The 23,147-nt window shown below is 39.6% G+C and overlaps 1 protein-coding gene across 3 annotated transcripts; it reads right to left on the bottom strand.

Annotated features, from left to right (window-relative positions):
• Positions 1 to 114: 114 nt before the first annotated feature.
• tuft1b (tuftelin 1b) lies at positions 115 to 18,269 on the bottom strand. Of its 3 annotated transcripts, none has more exons than XM_085397035.1 (12): positions 18,025 to 18,269; positions 6,318 to 6,395; positions 6,100 to 6,192; positions 5,909 to 5,980; positions 5,695 to 5,760; positions 4,688 to 4,771; positions 3,779 to 3,889; positions 2,389 to 2,612; positions 2,072 to 2,177; positions 1,685 to 1,768; positions 1,088 to 1,179; positions 115 to 982 (listed from the first exon to the last, which is right to left on the bottom strand). In XM_085397035.1, the coding sequence occupies exons 1-12, from the start codon at positions 18,079 to 18,081 to the stop codon at positions 910 to 912; spliced, it is 1,140 nt and encodes a 379-aa protein (XP_085253161.1). In that variant the 5' UTR covers positions 18,082 to 18,269; the 3' UTR covers positions 115 to 909. The 3 variants fall into 3 exon arrangements, with proteins under 3 accessions (XP_085253161.1, XP_085253163.1, XP_085253164.1); XM_085397037.1 differs by lacking the exon at positions 18,025 to 18,269 and adding an exon at positions 12,403 to 12,544; XM_085397038.1 differs by lacking the exon at positions 18,025 to 18,269 and adding an exon at positions 12,409 to 12,526.
• Between the last annotated feature and the right edge of the window lie 4,878 nt (positions 18,270 to 23,147).

Here is a 23,147-nt window from a genome sequence, read left to right as displayed (position 1 = left end):
CCTCTTCTTTTATAATTATTGTCCCTGTATTTCCACTAGGTGGCGGTGTGAGGTCATAGAGGAAGGATATAGTAACCCATGATTTTTTAAAAAAAGCGCTGTAAATCAACTGAGTCAAATAAACCATTTCTTTTATTAAATTTAAATAAAACTGGACAAAGTTTACAGAAAAGTGACGCAGACTGAACTTCAGGGTATCTACACTCTTCACAGTATAAAGTAACTTTCTAAAAATATGCATCCTGGAGTGCAACAAGGTATTTGACAGGAAGAAGCAGCAAAGTCAATGCGAACAATGCATAATTATGTTAATAATCAAGCAAAAATAAGCGTAATTAAATATAACCTTTTAGCACAAAACATGTTTGGCCTGTACAATAAGCACGTTGAGGCAGTTAGTCTGTCACTGCGCAGCTAAAACAAGGTCAAACTTAAATCAAAATAGTATGACGATTGACCCAATCTCTCAGCTAAGCGTGAAACAAATTTTGTTGCTGACATCATAACCGCACGCCTGCTATTGGCAACGTGGTGCAAAGCACTGAGGAATTTGACCCTGAACCCCGAGAGTGACTGTGATCATGAAAACACTAAAATCACTGTGATTATTCGTGCATTCGACCCTAGACTAGCAACAGCGTTTAACTGACACGCCTTATAGTTTGACCTGTTGAAACAGCTTATTCAGATTCTGCATGGATCCCTGTTTGTTTTGAGGAAACCAAAAGAAGGTACAAAGAACAGCCCTAGAAGCAACAACGAGGTATCGACAGAATGTGCGTGAGGTCTGCTAAAACAGCCTTTATAAAAATACAATTAAAAGAAAATCACCGCAGAGCTGCATTTTACATATATGGTTAAATATATAAATATGTACACAGTATTTAACTCCTTTGGTTGTCTCTCCAATCATGATTTGATCTCAATGACTTTGATGAATGGGAGGGCTTTGCTGCTCTGAGTTGTCGGTGTCAGCGGTTTGCTGCACAGAGGTGGGGGAGAAAAAGAAATGTTAAGAGATTATTTTAGACATCTGACTGTAGGATGACTAATAGAAAGGACTGTAAGTTAGGAAGTGATGGCTCACCTGTAAACAACCTCTGGTTTGTTCTCAGTAGATGAGGGTGGAAGATCCTGGCCTGCCAGGTAGTACTCCATGTGGTCATGCATTTCTTTGTTCTGTAAACAGGAACGGGATTAACGACGTTAAACGGCGCATTCTTTCGGCTTGACACAGGCACAGCTTTACTTCAAACAACAAAGCCATTTTATATTTTCCTACTGTTGGCAAAGCCCATAAAAAGACAAAAACCTGACATCGATAGTCTGTTTATGGTTCTGTGACCAACACCTAATTTATTCTGATGAACTTGTAAATCTATAATTGCAAAAAATATAATTTCATTGAAATAATAGGCCAACGAATTTTTCTAACATGCCTGGGCACAGCCAGGAGCAAAAAGTGCATTTTTTTGAGCACCACCTTCTTTTATGTGTGCCATGTTTAAGGAACAACACAGGGGATAATAGACTCTTTTTATCATGAGATTTAAAAAGCTCATTTAAGAAAGCTACAGCTGTTTTTGATCATCTTTTGAGCAAAGAAAGGCTTTAAAAACAAAAGAAAACAGAGATAAATTCAGTGATTCAGCCTGTTTGCATTTTTTTTTAGAAAGTTCCTCACCTCTGCTTCCAGGAAAGCCACCTTCTCCTCCAGATCCCTGATGGCTCGATCTCTCTCCTGGAGAACCGTGCGGGAGTTCTGGAGCTGCGTTATAGATGCAACAAACAAACAATAAGAGACCGTATGAATAACACAAGATGCTTGTCTGCTTGAAGCAGATGCATCATCACTTATTTATCACCAGCGGTTCTGCTTCACCACATGCTTCCGCTTGGCTTCATCCCCCCAAATCAATTCTACTTCATGTGGCCGCCTCCTCAGAAATCACATTTTCTCATTAGTGGCTTCCTGTGTGTGTGTGTGTGTGTGTTTATGGGCAGCTTGCAAGTCTGTGTGTGTCTGTGTACACTATGCACCACCAGGCAACATCCTTATGTGCATAAATACCTGTTCGATCATGTGGCGGACCTTCCTCTGCTGACTCATTAACATGTCGTCAAGATGATGAATCTTTTCCTTCAGGACAGCCACCTCCTTCTCAAGCTCTGCACACCTGAAAGCAGATACATGAGAAAGCTTATATACAGTCAAGCACGTGAGTAAAAGATGTATTTCTCTTTTACTGCAGGACATAAAAGTGGCTTTCCCTTAAATAACGCAACATCAATCAGATAAGATTTTATAAGATGCTCTCTGGGCAGAGCCTTTCCTCATTATTGGTTTATTAGAAACTTCTTCTTTTATGAGTCTGCGTGCAGTCTTACCTTTGCTCCTTCTCTCCTGCTTCCTCTCTGCCTGCTTTAAGCTGCAGCAGCTCCGCCTCTCCTGCAGCCATCTTGTCTTTGAGGATGCCGTTCTCGATCTCCATGTTTCCCAGCAGCTTCTGCAGCTCCTCCACCTGTTGACCTCTCTCTGCAGACTGCTCCTCGGCCTTCTGCAGCCGCTCTGTCTGCTCAGCCAGCTGTGCCTGATACTCGTTTGATTCGGCCTGAGAGGAAAATCAAAGTGTGAGAACTTCCTTCTGGTGTGCTATAATATAAAGTTTGACCTGAGTCTGGTTTTCATTGATTTGATAAGGCCGATTCACTGCCACAGTTAGTATCCCTAAGATAGCTGAATTAACAAATTGTAACTCCACGTATTTTTTTCACTCATGTTGCCACCTGAGTAGAAAATGCGGCTTAGTTGGAATCCCCCCAGTTTCATTTTATTTGCACCTTTTTATTGCTTTTTGTTACATGAGATGTTCAAAGTGTTGAACTAGTTGAGGCAAAACAGTGCCTGCTCAGAAATTATGCATCTATTCTGAAGCTTGTCCCAGTCACTGGGTGAGAGGCGGCGTATACCTCGGGACAGGTATCCAATCTGTCTCCTTAGGGCTTCTTAGAAATGCTAAATTAATGATTCTAAGCTTTATTAATTTCTCCTGGCAGCATTAAAGAGAACCTGTTATGCATACAAAAATATTCTTGGACTCTACTAGAGTAGTTTTACGTGTTCTTGATCACAAACATGAGGTTAAACAACAGATCTGTGTGCCCTGGATGACCATATTAAGGATATCCTCCCTCTATGATCCCACACAGAGCTACGAGTACAAAAATGCTGAAACTGAGCATTTAATGCAGTCTAAAGCCTGAGCTGCTGGCTCACAAGTATTGCTTGTACATACTTGACCTCACCACTTGAAACTTTCATTGTAACAAAGTACATTTGATATAAAAAATCAGGATAATTGATCCCCTTTAGCTTGATAAGTGACTGTATGTTTTGTTTTTAAATGTATTGTTCTCGGCTATTTCTGTCTAAACTGAATTCAGTCAAAAAAATTAATGATTTAGATAACTTCCTAGTAAATAATGTCTCATATCCTCCTGTTGCGTAATTTTGTTTCGCTGGAGTCACTAACAGTAAAGAATTGCATATGTAAAGTAAAGTGTTTGTCTTCGGGCGGTGCCCCTACATGTCCTGACAGATGAATGTACTGCAGAGCAAAGATCCAAACAGTGGAGGATCACAAGATGAGGGATGAAATCCAAAGATAACACTGACAGATAACAAGGACGATTAAAGGAGCAAGAGAGCATCAGAGGGGTGAGTCATAGCTGCAGTGGACAGGAAGCTGTGTCACGTTACTCATCTCCTGATACAGACCTGCAGTATGTCGATCTCCTCCTGATGCTGCTTCTCCATCTCCTTCAGCTGAGCATACAGGCGTTTGGTCACCTCTCTGAGCCTCGCACTCTCCTCCTGATTATCCCCAACCTGAGAGTGCACACACACACAAAGAAAGTGCTCAATTAGATTTAATCTCACAAGCCTCTTGAACCAGAGGGCTCAACATGGGCTAACAAACTGATAAAAGAGGCTGCTGATAGGCCATTTGCTTTGTGTTTACAAGGCTGCATGGTCTAGCCTGAGGTAACAAAATCATTTAGACAAGGAGCTGTTAAACTCTACTCAGATAATCTTTTAACTCAAGGCTCCTATTTGGGAAGACAGAATGGTTTCCTCTACCGGAGACACAACACATCTAATGCACTGTGATACAATCTGAAACCACTTAAAGGGAAGTGTAAATTGATCCTACCTTACCTATATACGATACATAGAAGATACTGGGTTTGACTAGCATGCACACACACAAACACACACAAGCTTTCTTGCAGCGCCAACACTGCTTGCTTGGTAGATGGTGTTGAATTACAGCAGTTGTTATGATCCGCCAAGTCGAGAATAATGCATGGGAAAGACAATATCTTGTGTGTGTGTGGTAAGCTTTGTTATGAGCTGATGAAAGCCTGGGTAGCATTTTCTCTACAAAAGCAGGCAGTTGTCTGGTTTGAATCAATGAGGAACTGCTGCAGGGACAGGCATTTTTTTCCATCACGACTGTCATTTGAATAAAACTTTGAATGCATTCAAATGAACTGCAGCTGAAAGTGACTTCTTCCATTTCCCCATTTCATTCATCTCAGACTGATGAATAATCAAATGATAAAGGCTACACACGGGAGCGCCTCAGAAGAGGTCAGATAATTCTGCAAACTACGGCGAGCTTACGTAAGCATCAGTGTGGACGCCGTTGGCATTGATGACACCTGGTTGGCTGGTGGGTGCTTTGACTCTGAAGCCATTGGCTGGACGCTGAATAGGAAAAAGGAGCAAATGGGAGGAGGAATTAGTGCGGAAAAAGCTGCACATAAAATGGAACAGTTCAGGTCTACACAATTAATATTGTGATACGCTGTGTTTGTGTTTAAACCAAGAAGCAGGAGCACTAAGGTGTTACATAATTTGGGTATTCCATATGTCTGCTTTAAAGGCCATGCAGGTCTCGTAAGCCTCTTAGGTTAAGAGAAGGTGACCCACACGCACAGTTCAACACTCACAAAGACCAAGCAGCAACCTATGAAGCTCTAAAAGCTGCAGGTCCTGGAGTGACTGCACTCAAAGGTCACTTTCTATAGTCCCATGTTAAAAACATTACATTAAATTAAATTGCACTAAATACACCTATCAACTAATTACCCACGTTCAAATGCAGTTACAAGTTTATGCTCAATAATAACATCTTCTTTATCTGATATGCATTTGGTATTAAACTGAAGGATACAGGCAGATATTTCTGTCTTTGCAACTTAAAGAAATTGCATTCACATCGAAACCCTGCCAAATAACATCTAAACTAGGCAAGTAATTTTCCAGTTGTAACTCTTGCTTAAATATTCTATCATTTATATGGAGGCTATTGTTAACCACTAACTCTGCTCAGTCATTTGCATTTTACTTAGATGCTGCCACCTATTTTAAGGGCAAAGCTCATCTAAAAAAGCTTTTTATTTTATTTTATAAATGTCATGTAGATCTTGTAAAATTGGTAGATATTTACTGTAGATCTTTACTGTTTGGTCAGAGGAGGAAATTAGCCTTATATGCAGCACATATATATACATAACTTGTAATATACTTAACCTTTTGATCCTTTTAAGGCATTAAAATCACTATTCTTCCAAATTGCCGGACCAAAGATAATCTGTTGAACTGTTTCTGAGGCAGAGGGTGTGTACCTGGTTGTTGTTGCCATTCTGCCTGGCTGCCATCTGCTGTCTCAGAGTCTTCAGACAATACCTCACCTAAATACAAAAACACATCAGGCATTAAAAAGATGTGTACTATGCAGAACCACAGGTATACCCTTGACACAGCTGAACGCTGTGCTTAAAGAAACACACTCTGCTTTCCACCAATAGCTTTTCAGCTTTGACTTGTCCACACACTGACCTCCTGAATCTGGGACACCTCGTCCGTAAGCATCTTGACGCTTTCTTCCGGTGGGTTTTTTCCAAGGTAAAACTGGATGACACAGTGACCGCAGCATGTTAGATAATATGACTGTAGTTCAGTTAAAACTGAAGTGTTGAGTTGCTCAAACTTTATCAATAAACATGAGCAAGCAAAACAAGCTCACATACTTTGATGACTTCAACTTCTATGTGAGGTCTGACTTCAACTTCGTCTTCCTGCCCTTCAGGTTTTTGCGGCGGCGCAAATTCTATGGTGCTCTCCTACATTCAGTATAAAAAAACAAAAACAAACACAAACCCTCATATGTATATATCAAACTTCCCATTCTGCATTCCTCTCTTTCTCTCAGTTAACAAATAGTTTTAAAACTGCTTTGAAGTTGTACCTTACTGTTGTGCTGTTGTGAGGTGTTGCCTGTCTGGTCTCGACGTTGTAAGCTGAGTCTAAGCTGCCTGCAACGGTCCTGAAATGAAAGATGAGATAAGATGTGCTAAATGAAGCATCGGGAAATGAAGCAGGGCTCAAAATGAAAGTCTCAACTGAAAGACAGGGTGGAGCTGAAAGCCAGAGAGAGAGAGCGTTTATTGAGGTTTCTCCTTGGATGCCACACAGCTAAACTGTGAAGCCTAGCAACCGCCAATGAGGAAACATTTCCACTCTGCCCTCGTGGCCAAGTCTGGTGATTATGATCAAACACTGGAGAAAATGAAACCAAGGCTGACCAGTCAGGGACAAAAATATCACAACTCAAAACATCCGTGACTGCTTAGTCACTCCAGAGTCAACGTGTCGCCTTGGCAACGGAAACAGAAAATACGGAGATTATTTGTCATGCAGGCTTTTATAAACTAAAGTTTATATAATACACACACACACATACACACACTGGAAATTCCAGAAAGATTCAGATGGTTTGACTAACATAACTCATGGCCAACGTAATTCACTGTAACTGTCCATCTCTTCTATTGTATTCTAGTCTGTCCCACTCATTTTTATAGTATCTGTTCTGTTTGGTTTGTTTTGATCAGTGCATCATGCCTTATGTTTGATCCGAGAGATGTGACCTCTTCTCTTGAATCTACTGCAGTGCATTGCATTCTATTTTGTAGATATTGTTATATATGTGTATACTATTCTATTCTATTCTATTATTTTGATATATCGCCTACTTATATTTCAGTTCAGTTCTAGTTAATTCTGCTCTCTGAATGAGGCAGTAGGAATCCCAGTAAATGTGCCCTTGTGTGGATCATCTCCTTAAACTGTCCTTGCCAGTTATTGCTGCAATAGTGTTGCATCTTGTTGTCCTAATAAGGCAGACACTCCCGCCAGTGAGAGTACTCTTTCACTGGAAGTACGTGTCATTGTGTGCTGATCATGACTCTTTAATCTACGCTCACATGCTAATCAGCGTGACTTGCTGTAGTAATTCGTTTTTGAGGGGTACTTTTCATTTTTTTCTCCCACAAACATAGACACAAATACATTTAACTCACCCGAGAAAGTCAGCTAAACCCACCTGTGATTTTAGTCAAACCACATAACAAACAAATGCTTAATATTGTAAAAACACGCACTTGTCCTTGGGAACACCCATTTAGTAGGATGAAGGTGTATTTGTGTTGCTTTAGTCCAAGTATGCAAAGAAAACAAACGGTTTAGTCCTTTTGACAAACAAAATCCCCTGAAAGTGAAGGATAACACTCTAATTGCTGGTGAGCTACGTAACAGTTCATTTTTATCTTATCTCCAAATCCACTATGTCTGGAGTGTATAGCTCATGTATAGTTTGTCCCCACCCTACAGTATATGAGCATATGGAGTGCTTAATATGCTAAGACATTGTGTAGGCCGAGCTCCTGTGAAAACACTGTGTGCTTTGTGGTTCTGCCGTGCACGCTGTCATCAGTGGCCTTAATTAAATTCCGTGTGGGCGTGACCACAGAGGGCAACAGGTAGCTGCAAAAATGGCGCACAGCTTAAAAGCCTGAGGCAAAAATAAAGCTCTTGCACTGTAACTGTCTTCTTCGTTTAGTTTAAAAACTTGAACTTGTAATCCTGTAGTAAATACCCAAAACTATTACTATTATGACAAAAGGCTAGAATATGCTGAGTTAGTTCAAACACTCCTAATAGCATGAGTTTGAGGTATGCTGATTTGTTTACTTGTATTGCGTACACCAGATGTTTACAGCTGCTGTTCACTGGTTTACTGATCCCCACATAAATATGTTTCTCCAGTTCCAGCCTCCTGTTTTCCATCACAAAGGTATTTTAGCTATTTCACAAGCATTTGAGATGCTTGTGTTTCACAAAATGCAAAGAGAGCAAAGAACCAGATGTTTCTCCCTCTCTGGTTCTGCAAAAGAATGCCATAAAACTCCACCTGAATCATATTTTACATTTACACGCTATTTGTTCTATAATATTCTCACTATTAATACCACCCTGTTTCATCAGTGGCACCCAGCATGCTTTTGAAATAATTTAGTAATGTTTCTCACACATTGTTCCTACTTACACACCTTTAATTTGCTTGCAGTGAAAATGACACCTGAGAGGCACTGACACGTACTCTACATACCACAGTATGTCGTCAGCTTTAAGAAAGCATTACTTGTGAGCACATGGACACACATACTCGAGATATAAGGGACACAGTGTAATCCTAAACAAGCTCGGGGTTTAAACTTGAAAGGCACTTTTAGTCAAGAAAACCAGATGGAAAGTAGAACACATCCTAGAATAAGATATTTTGCTCTTTTTTCTTACAGATTTTGTTTCACATACAATAACTGGCAAATTCATTAGTCAGCCATGCCTTCTTTCCTGTGAAATCCCGTTTAACCGTGTCAGGCTTCTAGTAATTCTGTGGCAAGGCAGTTGGGGGTACGCCCACTGACTGCTGGTGGTTTGTTGATTAGTGGCTGCTCATCACGATGGTCACTGGGATAAAATGAAACTGTGTGACTGAGTGGAAACAGATTTCGGATTCTGGAGTGTTTCGGTGCATGCATGAACATGCCACGTTAAACAACGCATCAAATGTGGGGAACACATTTGGCTACTGACGTAAGCGACCAGTTCTCTGTTTGCAATTCAAACAAATGGCTTAGCTTGAATGGCAGCTCTCAGAGCGCGATTGTGCCACCTGAAAACCATCAGCACAGAGGCGGTGAGAGGTAAGCCAAGTCTGAAACTTTGATGTGAGGGAGGGACACCTCAAGGGCTTTGCTCTCAACAGAGACGCAGGCAGGATCATGGGACAGGCGCACCCTGGGCGGAGCTGGCAGTGCACCTCACCACATGCTATTCTTCTGCTGACAGTAATAGTTGTAATGAATCACAAGTCAGAGCTCACACAATGACTTGACTGCACATATTGGAGGGGCCAGGTGCATGAAAACAGTCCCAACAATTGACTGCAAGACTTATTAACCACCTTTCCTACAAAAAGTGTTATTATGTGTTATTACAGAGCAGCTAGCCTCTACCTGTGATCACGCTCCAAGGTGAAATAGAACTGAGAATAGCTGAATGCTTTTTTTTTTTTTTTGCATAGAAGTAAGTGCTGACTGTTAAGTCCTGATGTAAAAGCCATTAAATGCATGTATGGACAAAACAGAATGACTTAAGGGCATAGGTTTCCTTAAAAACATTGACATATGTTCCCCAGGCCTGTGGTTTAAGTCATCTACGCTGTGTTATGTTTTAAAAGTATCACCTATAGAAATATCTGCCTTAGACAGAATGCTAGGAAACCAGATGTCACTCTCTTTATGGCGAACAAAGAGCCAGAAAGAAAATAAAGAAAACTCAGCTGCAAAGTTTCTTTTCAGGAATCACCCCAACACTTAAAAAGTCCCAAAGCCTTGTTGCAAGTTGTTGCTTGTAAAAACTTCTGTCTGCACCTGCCAGTAAGTGTGCACTTTGCTAACATCACAGCTTAGCCGAGTGGAGACACCATCATTGTTATAAAGCCTGCCACTAGCACAAGGGTCTTAGATGGTCTTTTCTGCAGAATGATACACTTGCCAGGGTAGTTTGTGAATTTAAATCTAAATGTCCCATTAAATTTTGTTATATTTAAAAGATTTGTACAGCTATCTCCTAAACTGGATGACTTGCATAGACTTGCATTTACAGATTGTTCGATATAGTTCCACATCATCAGAGCTACACAGCTCCACTATCTACATGTATCTGCTCTATGGGCATGAGCTAACTCACGTTTTTAATGAACATAATTTAAAAAAAAAACCTTTCATCTGCTCTGTGCGTTTACAGTGCAGATAATAATCTGCTTCCACTCTTGAGACAAAGAGGCAGACACTTGGGAGAGCAGCTTCTCCAGGCTTGTCTGTGCAGCTCAGGGCTTCTGTAAAAGCCTGACCTCATATAACTTCAAAGCCTTAAGAACCCAGAGCGTGCAAAGTCAAGTAGCCTTTTTTGCACAAAGAAATATTATCTTTACAAATATAACTGTTTCGTAAGGTGGGAAAGCTCATGAAAATAGTTTAACTGATCATATCAGAGCCACTGAGGGACGTGCTTTTCTATGGGAGTTGATTGATTTTCCTTTAAAGGCATGGAACAAAGCACCATTAAATAACTGTTTTGTGCAACATGAAGTAGAACTAGCAGTCTGCAAGTAATCAGCCAAAAGCTCATGCTTCAGACTGTGCTAAATGTTTTGTTTCAGGCAGTTTTTGGGTTTTTTTTGCTCTTGGCACTGTGTGATGTCACAGTTCTGGCTATGAGAACAGCACTCTTAACCACGTGGCATTCGAACTTTTCGATTTGGTGTGTGAGAGCACAACAGCATTAACAATTACTAACAATTTAGTTACTAGCTAAACAAATTATTACGAATCTCAGTGCTGTGACACTAATAAAGACGTGAAACATTAAATGCAAAAATGCAAACAAAGTGCTGAGATAAAGGTTCTGGTAAAAAGACAAACTGTAGCTTAACTGTGTAACTGAGCAGCAGCAGAGAGCCCAAAGGGAGAGTCTGTTTTCTGTCTCTAATGTCCTGCATTCAGCATAAAAAACAATGGAAGTGGAATACTGAGAGGTGCCAAAGCTACTGTATGCATTTCTAGTTCTTTCTACCTCCTTTAGTGGAGGGTGTAACTTCAGTGATTCATATAAAAGGATGAAAACAGCTCATATTGTGGAGATATGGAGTTTACTACTATATAAGAAAAGAAGTAATTTGACTGGAGGAAAGAAAAAAAGAATTTTATTTAATGGAGATCATTTTTTTAACAATGATCAAAATAGTTAATTATTCCTAAACCCGTAAAACTGTTAACTGAGCAGATTAAGATTGGCTTATCTCAGACCAGAACACAAAAGCATGAGGGGGACTTGGACAGTGTAAGCGGAGCGGAGCAGAATTAGGTAGTCATTATCTCTGAAGCTGAGATGATCAAAGACTCAACAACACTGCAGATCACATCATCATTATTGGAACAGACTCACAGGAGACATGAAAACAGCTGTTTATAAATCTGTCCAGCCTGACTCATGAGTACTGATTAGTAGGTGGCATCACAGCTTCCCCTATACGAGTCTGGGCTACCAGAGCATCCCTCTATCGCCGGTGACCTTACACAATCAATAGAGGAGCGTCCCACCAAGGGGGCAACTAACTCCTCCATGACTGCCGTTCACTGATCTGGAGATGATGTCATAGTGAAAGGATAGAGCAACACCGAATAAAGGATCAGCCACTCAGAGATCATTGAAGCAAGCTAAAAACATTGGAAAGGGAAAACCAGGCCGAGCAGTAACTCACAGCAAGACCCCCCGAGTTCACAGCCATGTGTGAAACCTACCCATCTCCACTACCAGTCAAAACAGACGTGTTTTATTACTAAGCAACAGGCTAAACACCTTATGAATGAATTATCTGCTTAAAACAAGTTTTTGTTATCCGCAAATCCTGCTCCACCAGATCGCGCACGCCATACACATTATAGGTATTAATATAGACTCGTCTCATGAATAATCCCCAAAGAATATTGAGCTAATACAATGAAAGCTGAATCATTTTTTTCATGACACAAGAAAACAACTGACAAATAGGAGGTGTCACTTTTACAATTACTTTTATGTAACAAGTTAAATACCGCTGCTAGCACGCAGGAGGTGAGAAGAAACTTAACAGAATCAGGTCAATTCAGATTGAATAATAAAAGTTTGGTGGTTGCTTTTCGGAGAAATCGTGCTGATCAAACAGACGGCAATGTTCATTTAAAGAATTTCCTTGCAGAGATCATGTATCGACTGGTCTACTGGGAAGACAAAGCTAAATGAATCATCTGCCAACCACCGCTCTATACTTCACCATGCAAAAGCAAAATATTACAACCACAAGAACCATCACAGACTTTACCCTCATAATAATCACCATGATAATAATCACCATGCCACTTTATCTCACAAAGAATCACACTTACATCTACCTGGGCTGAGAAAGTTGTCTAGGACTTTTCCCGGGGATGATCAGGCAGCTGCGATCCAGACTGTCTCTATCTGTGTGACTAAGTACATGGGAAGCCACGGCTGTCTTGCCTTACATGGCTGGGCGAGGCTGCATCAGCTGCCCAACCCTTTTCCCCCCCCCCTCCAGATTATTCTCCCGTCAGAGCTACAGCGAGAGCGCCAGTTCAAGGAGGCATGCAGTTCAGAGCTTCCCTGCAGGACTGTGATGTTAAATACAGCATGGAAAAAACTGGAGGGAGCATTTCCACTGATTAGATTATAGGGGAGACCGGGGATAGTTGTAACATTTTTGACATTTCTGTCTGTAACTTGGAGCTCTTTTAAGGTAGTGGATTCAAAATGTAATGCAAAGTATTTACATGTCTCTGCTATTAAATAGTGCAGCTATTTTCTCTGCAACACAATTACCCATTGCATGGTATGGTCTCAAACACAAAGAGTGAAATGTTACAATTAACCCCATAGTCTGGGTTAGTTGTAACATATCCTGGGGTGAAATGTAACACAATGAAATAAGGGTACTGACAAAATATTAATATGTAATCTTTGTTTATTCAACACATGAATGCACTTAGAGCCATTAATGTAGCTATGTGTGTGTGTGACAGAATGCAGAAATCTAGCTTTTGAACATATCCCAACCCCCCAAAAAAGACAAGTTATGGAATTTTCTGCAACTGAATATTTCATTAATTTTGGTTGGTCTTCCTTGAGTTTGGCCTCATTGGCTCAGTGGGCATTATAACCTACAACTCTTGCACCAATTTTGAACATAACAATGAACCTGAAAAAATGTAGTTGTTCACCAGCATCGCAATTCCATTACTTTTTATCATGGCTTACCTTGGTGTGGTTTGCAAAGTGCTTCAGAAAGATGAGGAAATCTGTTTCGTGCACCCATCCTGATTTATTTCCACTACCAGTACTTCCTACTGGTCCATCTCTGACACAGTGGTCTGCATAATGTATGTGTGGGAACACAAACAGTGGAGGAATTGTGTTGCCAATGGCATTAACCAAAAGCGACCAGTGAACCTCTCTCTGCTGATGTCGTTGCCCCAACTTGTTTAATATAAGTTAAAGTAATAGTGTGGTAAGTTTTAACATCTGCATTATTGTTACAACTAACCCAGACTGTTGCTGTTACAACTGACCCAGACTCCTATAGCCATGAACTAGCTAACATTACAGCCAATGGCTAAAACATTAGCACTAAAGACCTACACAGAATATATCCCCATAGACATACAAATAACATAATTTAAGTTTGATGAGTTTAACTGCAAAGCAGATAATGCTATTAGAAATTGAAATGAAGTAGAAAAACTTACTTTTTGGCATACAAATTACTTTTTTTGGTGTTAAATTGTCTGTTTTTGACAAAATGTGCTGATTTTTCACATGTGATAGCAGAACTGAGTTGGGGATGCACAGGATGAGTCACATCATTTGAAACTTAGCCCTGATTGGAGAAATTGGAAGTGTTACAACTGACCCACATTACAACTATCCCCGGTCTCCCCTACAGAACTGTGGACTAAAAACTTTGTTGGCGTTGAATTTAAACAAATATTACAATGATCAGCTCGAGTCTAAACATAAGAACCTACTGAGCTTTTGTTTTAACATCTTTTGTTGATGAATGTGACAAAGGAAAGCAGTTGTGATTACAATTTTACATACACTCATCATGGGTATGAATGTCACGCTAATTTTGGGCATTTAATGATTTCTTTGATCTGTTAGTATCTTAATGTACGCATGAGGAATGACCTCATTTATCTGCCACATAGTGACAGTGGTAGTTTGCAGCACACTGAGGAATGTGTTAAGAGTTACATAACAGAGATTAATGAAGTATCTTTATATAACGAGTTACTGGCACGGTGCGTGTGTGCAGAGCAAACAAAACCATGCAAACAAAAGTCAAATGCTGCACCGACCAAATATGTTCATGTTAGTGCATGTTTATCCAGCTATCTTTGACTTAGTACGCACATCTCCTAAATGATATTAATCCTGATATTCTGTTACATAACGTGTTTCGTGGCCATTTGAAGCTTATAATGAAGCCACAGTTCAACTTACAATCAACTAATCATTTGTTTTGTCAAATGAGGACACAGCAGACCATCTAAGAAGGACTCTTAAACATGCTTATTTTATGGTTTCTTTGTTATTTTTTGTTAGTAAACTAATGATCTAAATCTTCTGGTTTCCTGTTGGACAGTACAAAATCATCAATTGACATATTTAGTCTTTGGAAAGTTGTGCAGGACCATTTTCACAATTTTAAACAATATGGGGTTTCTACTTTTATAGAGTATCAACAAAGCATTTTTACTCATGTTTAACATAGGGAAAAGTCATATATACACGTGCTCTGATTTAGTGATATATGTACAAACATATGTAAAATCCCCATATTCTTTCACTAACTTCTAAGTGCTGCTTTAACCTCGGTTCACTGTCTTCCAGCTGTCATTGTCATTCAGTTGTTTTTGTTGATGTGTAAGTAGTGCCAACATAACCTTTAGACGTGTTTGCAATACAAACAAAAGACTTGCATGCGATCTCTCCCACGTCGCTCTCCAAGTATATCGTGGAGCTAAGAAAACCACATTGGAATCCAGCTAAGGTATTTTAATAACAACCTTACCTAGAATGCGCTTGTTGTTCACATCATGTTCACACACATGACACAAGAGACCCTAAAATTACCCTTAAATTACCGTTACCATTACTTAATACAAAATAAACCTCTAAATGTATTTAAATGGGTAATTTGAGGTCATGTTTAAGGTGAAAAAACCCATGTTTTCTCTGCCTGATATATACAATATACAGTACACAATATACAATATACCCAAAGGCTCTTATCCTGGGGTGTCAAACTCCAGGTCTTGAGGGCCGGTGTCCTGCAGGTTTTAGATCTCAACCTGGGTCAGCACGCCTTAATCAAATTATTAGTTCATTACCAGGCCTCTGGAGAACTTCAAGACATGTTGAGGAGGTCATTTAGCCTTTTAAAGCAGATGCACTTTGTGACTGCGGGAAGAAAAAGTCTCTTTTTACAGGAAGAAATCTCCAACAGAGGCAGCAATCTGACACAGCCGGTTTGGGAATGAGGTAGGGAAGAGAAGATAAAAGAATAGAGAACATAAGGAGGCAGGACAAAACACAGACAGGAACAATGTTCTTTGGACAGATTAAACCAAAATTAAGATGTCTGGCCCTAATGCAAAGCACTACATCTGGAGAAAACTAAGCACAGCATATCAGCACAAACACATCGTATTATTTGACAGGCATGGTTGTGAAGAGGCAATTCAGAAAATGAAATAATTTGGTTGCTTTTATTTACTTTTTCAGCAATTTATTTCACCGGTTACTTAACTGAATGTGAAAACACTGCTGTCTTCTCAGCTGCATGCATCTGCTGAGACTATAGTCAAGAACGATCTCAGAACAGTCCACACAAACAAGATCCCCTCCAAACCACAAACAGTTCTCATATGAATTTGTTGCACCAGATCTATCAGTAGAGGGAGAAAAGCTTGAACAGCCTGAGTGCATTTGTTGGGAAAGATTTCTGCTTCCTGCCAAGAGTCTTTATAAACAAATTATCTGTTCATTCGCGCTGCCACCATGCACCACATGTGGCATCACAACAGGACTCGACACGTATAAAATCATTGATTTAAAGCACTAAATTAATTTAACCGAGATCTTGACAGCATCACGCAATGTTTAATGTTTTACTTGGCAGATTCACAATAAATAGTTGTCATTTTATATCTACAAGGAAGCATCTCAAGAAAACAATGCGCAAGACAGTTGGAAGAAAAAAAACTGTTTGATTGCCAGTGATCATATTTCTACTTAACTACCAAACCAACAAGTACCGGCACATTCTTAATGAGCGCTGTGACGCTCAGAGTTCCCTGTAAATTTGACTTTCTTGAATGTCCGGTCACCTGCTTTGTCATCCTTCTACAATGGCTCGAAAGATTACAGTTACTGTATCTGTAATAAAAAACAAAAACAAAACACGGCTAGAGGCTATAATTGTTCACTGGTGTTTAATGAGTTGATAGCGTTTACATTTCCCTTGTGTGAACACATCAGTTCATTCTTAAAAAGTTTATTGTATATGGTCACGGTTAAGGTTCATGTGTAGCACTTCCCTTCTCTACTTGATCACTCTAAGCATTCCCAAAAGCACTTCTTTATACATGTAAGTGCTTTCTATGTAAACATCATACACACACATTCACACGCAACTCAGTTTGAGAAAGACTGGAGACTGGAGCAGCCAAGGATCGAACCAGCTTCTGATTGGAAGAGGATCCGTTCCACTTCCTGAGCCCATGAGAGCAATATTGGTGTATCTACAATGGTAGTGCTTATTTTTCTGTGCAGGCGAAGTTATTAATAAAACTAAAGTCAAGCAACAAGAAGCACTGCAATACAGTGGCTGGACTTGCTTGAGATTTTTTTATTCTTTGAAATCACAGAACATTTGGAATTACTTTAAATGCTTTTATTGCTTAGATTTTGATTTCTTATACACCAGGAATATTGCTATATGTGACATGAGAAGTATACTACCTTTAGAAGTTGTTGATGCAGGTGCAGCATCACAGTTTTGGTTTGGATTGCCATATGTGCTATTAAATTCTGCTTTAAAATATATATGTGCTGCAGTTAGCATTATTTATAGTTTATTTATAGTAGTCAAATTTCTTTCTGCAGCTTCTATAGGATACAGCAGCAAGTTTTTAGTCCAAAGGTGGGTAATTAATTTCCTTAAGAAGCTTATAAAGAGATGAAATGAATATTGGTTAATTTCACCAGTTAAATAGTTTCTCATGCAGCTCCTTGGGGAAATTAATTGCCCACCCGTGATCTACACTATTGTCGTGTCCCTTGATTGAAGTGACTTCAGCATTGGTGGTCAGCCCACATCTTTTGCCATTATTCCACTTTTTAAGTAAACAACAAGAAAGGTAAACACTGCATCATATATTGAGTACCTCAGCACAGGTGAGTTATTTATTTATTTAAAATAAGAGTCATTAGTTAAATAGTCGTAGCTTATAATTAACAGTGTTGGCGGTCTAAGGTGAGTAGAAGCGTTTACTCAAATTTTTATTAAGTATTACTAAAAATGTTCACGATCATGTCCCCACACTGTTAGAGAAATATAGACATCAGTCCAAGGATCCTAAGTCTCATCTTAAGTGATGTTGTTAGATTTGCCATCTTTATAAAAACAGTCTGCGTTGTGTTCAGCAAAGGAAACGTGATGCAAATATGGTGAACGAGGATGAGGAAGGATAGATTTTTGCTTTAACGTCACATTATTTTACATAGTTCATGTGAGGTTGTTATTATTATTCTTATTTGCGGGTAAAAGTTTCGCTTTCATATGAAAAACTGCTCTTAAAAATTGGGAAGTCTAATGGGAACTATGTCATTGTGGACCAAAATGTGCCCAGTATGAAATCCGGGTGAGTGCAACGCTAAACGTAGTAGTTAGTGCTTTTAAACCAGTGTCACGCAGCATCACTCACTTTAGTTTCGTCGTCCTCTTCTCCCTTTTCCACCGCCCGCGTCACGCCGCCGCTCATCTTCTCGTCGGGAAGTGTCGACAACACATAAAAATAAGTGAAAAATCAGAGCTGTCCAAAGTTACTGGACACGGTTTCTTTGAGTACTGTGTTTTTACAGACTCTGCTCTTCGCGAGTAACTGTTAAATACGACACACGCCCGTGGAGAGGTGGAGAGACCTGGACCCCGCTGCGCTTCTGCCTCCCTCTGCCGTCTGTCTGACTGTCCAGGTGCTAAAGTAAAGCAGACCTGCCTACCTTATGCAAGTGGAATGCACTGAACCACGGTGTAGCCCATATTTACAATTGCTGACATATTTTCCAACATGACCATTTTTATTTTGGGCTTAAAGCTGTCTGTATACTTACTCATATTTCAGTGTTTTTCCTAGACACGGGATATTCTTCTTCTTCCCATAATAATAATAGTGGATATGATGACGAGTATCTTAACGCTACTCGACCTATATGCTATTTAACACATTTCTCTTTCAAGGCACATTAGCAATCATTAAGGTTTCTTGTCTTATAATGGATTATTTATGAATGAATACAATGTTGTCACTAATGCTGAATGAATGAATATAAATGAATGGCTATGTCTTATTTGCCACAATGTAAAAATCATTATTTGCCCTTATAAACATGAAGAAATAAATATGAGTAAAATGCATCTGAATTTTTCCGTTTTAATATTGTGTAAACAATTTTCGCGATTTTCATTTAGTTAGTTTAGTTAGTCTCTTTTATATTGAAACAATTGGATTGCATGTATAAATAAAGGTTAAATAAAATAAAAAACTGAAAATATGTAAATATATAAAATAAAAGTTTTATTTACTCATATAATTAAGCAATAAAGAGCACATGCTTGGTACAAACTGACTGTATGCCAATTAATTACATGTAATTTGACCGGATTCCGTTGAATTGAACGTTTTACGTTCTTGTGTAACAAAATTATATGGAAAATTCAAGTGCATGGTGATGGCTTCTTTGCTTTCGAGCACATTTTATTTAAATATTGTCTAACCTCTGAGAAGTTGATGCCACCTCCATCGGACAGGTATTTGGTGGCACTTCTCCTGGACCATGGCATTTTGTGTCCAGCCCCCTGTCTGATCTTCTTCCAGAAGGAGCCCATACGCCGTCTCTCTTCATCTGTCTTGTCAAAAATGTTTCTCTTGCACTTCCCTGTGATATGTCCCAGTAACACAACAGTGCTGAAAGTGCAGGATCTGCTTCTTCTACACCACAGCTAATTCTGTGCTAGACCTGCAAAGAGGATATAGTCCTGTTTAATAACCATCCTGCCCTGCAAGGAGCCACCTCTCTTGAGACCTACACTGTAAACAGGTTGAGTAACAGCAAATATATCCCGCTGTAATTGGATTTACAGGAAAACTGCTGTAACTGCATTTTATGTTAATTTGCTTTAATTATGTTTTATTCAATCTCTTTTGCATTTAGTAACAAAGGCTTTGAAACTTTTATTTTGACGCCAGGACTGAAACATCAGCCCAGATAAGTTTTCTACTTAGCATCTAGAATATGAGAGCCCTGGATCAAACAGAACATGTAACAATTCACTAACACTCTAACTTAGGTGATCATAAATTCATATAAAACATCCCGCCATATGACCTCTTACCTAAAGCTATCAGAGGCTCTATTTTCCTGTTGTCACTTGCACCCAGGAAGGTGTGGGATTAAGGGAAATGACTTTACCTTATAGACAAACTAAACTAGAGATTAAACCATATAATCCCACATTATTATTTTCCTACAATGTCCTTCCGCTCCAGTTGCTGTTTTGCATCCTGGCTTCAGACACCACTGTTACATTATTTGTCATTCACGCTTGTTTGCTCCACGACACCTGCATAAAAGTAACCACTTTGTCCACATGACCGAAATACAATGAAGGCCGTTGTAAATATAGAACGGCGGCTTTGTGAGAGGAGCTCCTGGAGGTCAACAGACTTCTGATGAAAATTCCAAAGGTAGCTTCTTTGGAAAGGTTCAACCCACGACAAACACGCACTGGCTTTCATGCATAAATGGTTTTTGTTATTCTTTGCTACCTTTGTACACTGTGCACTATAAAGTGTGTAGGTTATTTTAAAGCCTCTTTTTCTCCCACACTGAAAAGCTTGACAATAATGGAAGTTGTGGTCATGTCACACATGAGTGATCTCACTGTAAAATAACTCTGGTTAGGACTTTAGACAGGGGTGAGTAATATATGCTCAGCTCTTGCGTTGAGCTCACATGTATATTTGGACTGCTTTGTGTTTTACATGTTCTCACTGGTACTATAAATTCCTTTGATGTTATGTACTTAGATGAGGAGAAGCGCTCCATATAATTACAACTAGCGCTTGTAAACGATGCCTCTTACTTTCTCGCAGCTCGCTGATCTATTTTCATGCCACTCCTATTTTAAATGCAGAAAATTATATGATGTGCAGTTGCGTAATTTATTTACACTTAAGCGTTCAGACAAAGGCTCTATCATTAAGTGTATCCAGTCAGCTTCACTGGTTCTAATTTGAGGATAGTACATTAACAAAACAAAAAAAAAAAAGGAAAAACTAAGCCTGCCTTTCTTCACTAAGGAGAAAGACACAGACGTTTAAAGAAGTGGAGTCCCTGGAACAGCTTGATGTCTTTGGTAATTACAGTAAACCACCTTAGGATTACAGGCTGAGTCTCTAGGAAGAAAACTTAGCCAGAGCTAAAAGAAAGACTCAGCTGAGCTATTCAGAGAAGAGAGAGAATATCATATAATATCTTCAGGGGAAGACACTGATACTTGACATTTGATAGTGGATTATGATCTCATCTTCATAGCACTTATTCTGCAGAGTCATTTATGATTTTAAATAAGTTTGATTTGGAAAATAATTAGTTTCTTCTTGTGAAATAATCACCCCCTCAAGTTTAAACAAGAATGTGAATGTTCTCTCAAACTCCCTGACTTCTACACTCACCGGCCACCTCATTAGGTACACCTGTTCAACTGTTCAACTTTTGTTTAACACAAATATCCAATTAGCCAACCACACGGCAGCAACTCAGTGCATTTAGACACGTAGATATGGCTAAGACGACCCGCTGAAGTTCAAAGCTAGCATCAGAATGAGGAAGAAAGGTGATTTAAATGACTTGGCATGATTGTTGGTGCCAGCTGGGCTCGCTGGCTCACCTCAGTATCTTAGAACTTGCTGATCTACTGGGATTTTCACACACAACCATTTCTGGAGTTTTCACTGAATGTTCAGAAAAAGAGAAAACACTGAGTGAGCTGGAGTTATTTCTTTGGGTGAAAATGTCTTTGATGCCAGAGGTCATGGGAGAATGGCCAGGCTGCTTCAACCTGATATGAAGGCAAGAGTAACACAAATACCACTTGTTACAACTAAGGTATGCAGAAGAGCATTTCTGAAGAGCGGATGGTCTACAGCAGCAGAAGACCACACCGGGTGCCCCTCCTGTTAGCGAAGAACAGGAAACTGAGACTACACTTAACACAGGCCCACCAAAGCATTTGCTGGTCTTGATTTCGGCTGCAAGACGATGGTAGTCATTGTGTAATAATGAGGAAACAGGAGAACTGTTTGGAATGAATCTACATATGTATGTTCGTTTTACTTAAATCAGAAAACACTTGAGTATTACCGCGGGAGCTCATTCTGCTGGATTTCATCCGTAACCCATGCGTAGCATAAGAACGCGGAAGGTCACCTTTCGCGTTCCTCAGGAACTCCTCCGGATTTGACAAATCGTCAGTGTATTATGCCTCGGGAGTGAGAACAGGCTGAGGTGTCCTGTACAAGCCAGTTCATCCGCTTTTATTCTGTAATTGTTAGTGAGGGAATGTTTTGATGCCCCATTGATTAAACATCAGACCTGCTTCACTGGGGAGGAAGAGGAAGTGGTCTAAAACCTGCTTTGCAGAGAGAACAGCGGGCCAGCGGCAAGCCTTGATCTTGTATTCCTGTTTCCGTTGTAAGTGCAAAGTTCCAGAATAACATTACTTTACCTGTGAGTCTCTGCCTGTGCCTTTGAACCTGAAATATTTACATTTAAATTCGTGTTTCCTTTACCGCTGTGCTGGACAAAGTTTTGAACTTTTCCCAAGGTTTCACTGATACCTGATACACTGAAAACAATCAAGTGTCTCTTACAAACAATTCATCCTAATTTATAAGCATCATTACCATGTTTGATACTGTATATAAATTTACATAACTGGTTAATTTTGTGGCTCTCTTGGAATGAGGAACATTTTATTGGTAGGGAAGTTAACTCCTCCCATATGCAGCACACACGGGTATGAAGAACTGTCCACACTGCTTCTTAGTTTGGTTTAAACAATGAAATATTAATATTAATGCAAAAGTCTTGAATCATCTCTGTTTCTCATCTCATATCTCATTGGATTTATCAAGGTCATTCCCAAACAGCTGTTAGGTAAAACCTTGGTATATCTCTGCATTGTCTGCAGTGTGTCCTTAAAAGCATGAATACATTGAAAAGCAGGGGACAAAAGACGGCGCCGCACGCCTAAAAAATATCTACAGCTGATGAACAATATCAGTCATATCTTGAAATAGGAAAAGCAAAGACCTGACACAGAATCTAAGAGATACATCTGGGCCTTCAGTTGATCCATCTACTGTCTGTTGAAGCCTAATCAGAAATGGTCTCAGTGGAAGTGTGGCTGCTGAAGAAAATTCTGAGCTATGTCAAATTACAAGCATAATTGCCAATAACTGGTCTAAGCAGCCAACATCCAAAGAAGAGCTTTGAATGTCCTTCAAGAAGTCTGGAGAAATATTCCCAAAGACTACTTAAAGCAATTACAGGGTCTGTACAATTCCAAAGAGCTTGAAAGTCAATCATTGGTATGGCCACCGTTATTCTTCAACACAGCTGGAACTCTATTAGGCAGCTTTCTTGTATTTGCCTTATATGCTGTATCTCCATTTATGATGTTTCACTCGTTTTTTGTTGTTTTTGTAAATCCTAGAATATTATCAGGCCTCAGCAGCCTGATTCTGTTCACTCAAAATATCTTCCG

The sequence above is a fragment of the Rhamphochromis longiceps genome, linkage group LG22 (assembly GCF_057381845.1).
Source record: "Rhamphochromis longiceps isolate RC_006_pf linkage group LG22, R_longiceps_female_GT1.1, whole genome shotgun sequence".
Lineage (NCBI taxonomy): Eukaryota > Metazoa > Chordata > Actinopteri > Cichliformes > Cichlidae > Rhamphochromis > Rhamphochromis longiceps.
This window is presented reverse-complemented; position numbering and strand designations above follow the sequence as displayed.